This window comes from Aptenodytes forsteri, unplaced genomic scaffold, assembly GCF_000699145.1.
Source record: "Aptenodytes forsteri isolate BGI_AS27 unplaced genomic scaffold, ASM69914v1 Scaffold255, whole genome shotgun sequence".
Lineage (NCBI taxonomy): Eukaryota > Metazoa > Chordata > Aves > Sphenisciformes > Spheniscidae > Aptenodytes > Aptenodytes forsteri.
The window spans coordinates 124,296-128,981 of NW_008794888.1; the positions used below are offsets into that span (position 1 = coordinate 124,296).

Consider the following 4,686-nt stretch of genomic DNA (forward strand, 5'->3'; position numbering starts at 1 on the left):
AAGCAATTTAAGAATATCATCCAGAGATCTGCCCCCCAAGGCTGTTATTCTGAGTGGCAGGGAGTGTGGGACAAGATGGGCCAGTACCTAGGCCAATGGGCACCCCCAGCGTTTCAGAACTTCATCCCTGAGCAAGTGCAGAATCCTGAAAAGTTAGTAGAGATTAAACCACGACAAGCCCCTTAATAGCAATGCTCACCTACTTGAAATTTCATAATCGTAAAGATTAAATGTTACATCACTTTTAAATATTAAATGTATCCCCATTTTTACCATCCCTTTGTAGAATAAATTGAAAGCCCTCATAGATCTTACCAAAGCGATACTGTGAATTTATGAGGCAGTCTTGCTCCGTCATTGATATTTCATCATTTAACTCTTAGAAGAAACAGTACACCTACTAGCTACTACGTGTTCAATTCCAATCAAGTGACTGTATGAGAGCAGAAGGTTTTTTGGGCTGATGCTATTTCCCCTTGAATATTTGATTACTCCAGGCTCTTCTTCCCATGTGCAGAAAAAACCCCCATCATAGTAACAAGAAACAGAGTAAGACAAGCACTTCAACACCAGTTTCTCAGTGACGGATATCTGCAAGAGGCGGTGACTAGAAAGAACTGTATTTCCAGGTCACTGCACAGGTAATACAGGTATTCCTCAAGTCAAGAAAGATATGTGCTTAAAGCTTTCAATGTTTTTAGTCTCATTGTTCTTACCTTTCTTTTGATGTCAATGAATTGAGAAAACATTAAGGACCAGTAGAATGACAATTCAACTATGTAGTAATAATGAAGGTCAGGCATCAGTGGCTGAAAGATGGAGATGAGAAAAGGTTAATAGAGTCTAACTGACATTACAGGCAGCTGAGGTCTATAGGAGACATGTTTAATCACAGGGGGATTATTGAATTATACATAAGCATCCTATGTAAGAAAAATGTTGACTGTTGTCTCTTTCAAACTTTGATGGCTCTGGAAAAATAAAGCTCCTCAACCTACCCTCCTCTTATGTTTTAATCTTGACAGTATTGTAATATTATAATACTAAAAAATTATGATGTTGTCTGTTCGGAATCTAAAACAAACTAAATTCTGAGTACTCCTAAGTCTGTTTTGGAAGATTACTTGAAACATCTTGCTGTACATCAGTAATGTGCATTTAAAGCACAGCAAAAGAAACAATGCTAGAGCAGATTAGAGAAAAGTAGTGCTAGTATACAATCTCATCTGCTCATGATGAAAACATTGTGAGCTTTACACAGGGCTCTTTCTAATATAAAAGCCTACTTTTAAAGAATTTGACCATTTTCTGGGAACATGTTAACATTTGGAAAGAAGAAAATAAATTTATCTAGGCACCTTGTTTGATATACTACATGGTTACACAGATGATTAAAAGTAAAAGAAATAAAAATAACACGACACAGGAACTTATGCACAACTTCAAAGAAGGTAACTGGTAGCATGCATAGGCTGTTTAGCCCCCAGCCTAAGAGAGCCAGTTCTAGGAGCTACTCTAATTTCCATGCGATTGTGCCTCCCTGCTAGTCACATCTTCCATCGCAGTGATAGAAAGGGGCACTGGCTCAGGAGAAGCTCCTGCGGGCATCTCCTGAGGGATTAGATGAGCTGTCTCTAGAGCAGTTTGCACTGGCACAACCATGCACCCAAGCAGGGCATGAGCTGTTTCCATTGGCAAGAGGCATTTCAGTTGCCTCTTTTATTCCCATTCCCTTTTGCAGACCAGTTCTTTGCAGCTGAAAAACAGTCCTTAGGTGCCCACTGAATGCTCTATGTGGGTTATTTAAATATAGACATATGCTTATGCTTTATGAAAAACACATACACTCAAAATCAATCTTTTAAAGCCATTTCTTGGGCCAATATAATCCTTTTCTGATTCAGTGAGACTGCCAGTAAGTTTTTAATTAGGTGTAATTAAAAAAAGGGAAGAGAACATGAGCTAGCAATGAACCGTGACTATTCTACTCATTATTGCAAGAGAACTCACTGGGGAAAATTTCTAGTAAAACAATTAAGATTGTCAGCTGCTTCATTAACAATAGCATTAGTATTTGTAAGCCCATATATAATGATAATGAAGGGGGATTCTAAAGATATCATGGTTTCCCTCCATGGAAGGATCAATAGTGTGTGTTTAACTTAGTTTACATGTTAGGTTTCAGTTCTCCATAGACTTAACTTCAGTAGGACTATTCTGTGCTTATGGGTAGAGTTGTCACTCAGATGATCCATTTGACTACATCTACAGTAAGTCCAGCTGGATTTCTGCAATGCTGTGTTGAATAACTTACAAAGGATTTGTAGTAAACAAAGTATTAGAAATTTTATCTAATTAAGAAAAAAAACAAACATCAAATTGAAAACCCAGTACTTAATCCTGATTAGCACCCAGTAGACATTTTTATGTCTAAGACAATGATTTTGATAATGACTTTTATTTGATGATTTGCTTTCTGTTGGACCCTCTCCACTAGTAGCATGATTTTAGATACAGTAAGTTTAGTTGCCACCCTCTAAAAGTTGTAAGTAACTTTCTGAATGACCTCGTTCTTCTGATAAGTATGGTAAATGTATGTTCTTTAACCAGTAAGATTCATGGTCTTACGTCATAAGTAAATCTCTTCTTGCATGTAATAACACAAAAATAGTAGAAAACAGGACTGAAAGGCACCCGTGACTGCAGCCATATAAATTCTGACAAACAATTGTTCGTAAAATCTCTGAGGGATGAAGATTCAACGCTTCCCCTATTCAATTTCTGCTGCTGCTTCCCTAACGTTATTCAGTTCACCCTCCAGTCCTTGGGTGGAATTGAAGTCATTATTTCTTCTGAGGCTAAATGACCAAATTCCGTCAACCTTTCTCAGATCAAGATTTCTGGTCATTCTTGCTGAGCTATCTCCACGGAACTATTTCCAACAGGTACACAACCTTCAAGAACAGTAGCACCCAAACCTAAACACGGTTCTCCTGTTCAGCCTGTCTAGGGCTGTTCACTATCACAGGGAATACATGCGTCTTTCAGACAATACTCTTCATACTTTCCAGTCTGGCAATGAGGGTTTTTTTTCCCCTCCCTGCCCTTCAGGAAAACAAAAAAGGAAAAAAAAAAAAGGAAAAAGAAAAGCAATATGCCCTAGACAGGTTAGACTCCTTAAACTGCAAACTCTTTGCTGTAGCTTTTGGAATTCAATGTCAATTATATTTGGATAGCAGCTAGCACACTCTTTGATCACACCAACTGCCAGGGATTAAGTCTCACCCCGTATGCAGTATAACAACTATGAGAACTATACTGGCTTTTCCCAACCCACTGAATCTGAGGCTTTGCTAAAACTTTCACTATCCTCAGAACTTTGTAAAAAATGACCATTCTACCACAATTGCAGATGTCTGCTTTCACAGTTAGATTTCCCAGATCTGTTTTCAGATCCTGTGCTTCATTTCAAAACAGGTGTGACAGCTATATTCATCTTTTCCATCTTGAACTCAAGCAAGATGGGGAGCATCTCGCAATGTTCTGAAATGCTGAGTAGCCCATTCACACTAACATATTGACACAAAGCTCCACCATAATAAAAACAGAGCTCTGAAGAGGTGTCCTGTTTGTTTTTAGGCAGCACTGTAACTTTTACCTGATATGGATACCCATTCCAGCACTGTCTGGTGTTCCAGAGCCAGGGTGTCTGAGAGAGAAAGAAAAAAAAAAAAAGAAAAAAGGTCTGTACACACCATTTTGGGCAATGTAAGTGTATATGGTTAATACAAGTGAAAACTACAGGAACAGCTTAAAATTTGCAATTTTTGATACAGGCTATGAAAACTGAATACAACAAGGAGATTCCTCAAAGTTTCACAGTATGAATTAGAGCAACCTGCCTGTTCATAGAGATTTTTGGTTGGTGCACCATGACCTTACACGAATAGCTTTTGCAGGAATGCAGGCTGAACATAATCAGCTTGTGCTCAGGTGGTCAGATCTCACATTACCTTCTCAATAGCACAGGAAATCTTGGCCCTAGGTTGCTCAAATATTTTAAAGAACGTCCCTTGCATGTGCTGTTACATATAACCATCCTTCCATACAGGATCCATCCTTCATCCCAGCCACATCAGCTCAAGATAGCAAATCATACCTTTTACTTTCCTGGCTGAAGACATGACTGTCTAGAGATGATGGATCTTGCTATCACACAGAAAATACACTGATATCTTAGGGCAACATGAAAGGTGCCAGAGCAAATTTATTGTAGCATGCATCTACAGACTCTTGCATTGCAAAAAGCTGGGCAAACTAAAAGACTCGGGGACATGCAGCTCTGTTATGCTTCTTGTTTCTTTGCTGCTTGCACAAGATTTATGTGATTATTTCTCTTTCAATGCCACAAGAGAGCCTTTTAAATCTTTTCTTGTAAGAAGGTTGTTTCTTTTAGAGTTATTTAGTTTTTACCTCCTTTTCTGTGCAACTAAATGGACTTGAACTAGAAAATACCACATGGGCAAGCTCTTCTACACAACATATTCAACCATTAAATATTTCTACACTGGGTAATAAGAACATGACCAAATCATAGAATCATAGAATCATTTAGGTTGGAAAAGACCGTTAAGATCATCAAGTCCAACTGTTAACCTAGCACTGCCAAGTCCACCACTAAACAAT

General features: G+C 38.4%; 1 protein-coding gene across 1 annotated transcript in view; it reads right to left on the reverse strand.

Moving 5' to 3' along the window:
• Positions 1-4,686, reverse strand: part of CERS6 (ceramide synthase 6) — a 110,893-nt gene that overhangs the window by 33,230 nt on the left and 72,977 nt on the right. The window contains exons 5-6 of the mRNA XM_009274999.1: positions 3,659-3,709; positions 717-809 (exon numbers count right to left, since the gene is read on the reverse strand). Of these exons, the coding sequence (XP_009273274.1) occupies positions 717-809; positions 3,659-3,709 (144 nt within the window). The remainder of the gene's footprint in view (positions 1-716; positions 810-3,658; positions 3,710-4,686) is intronic.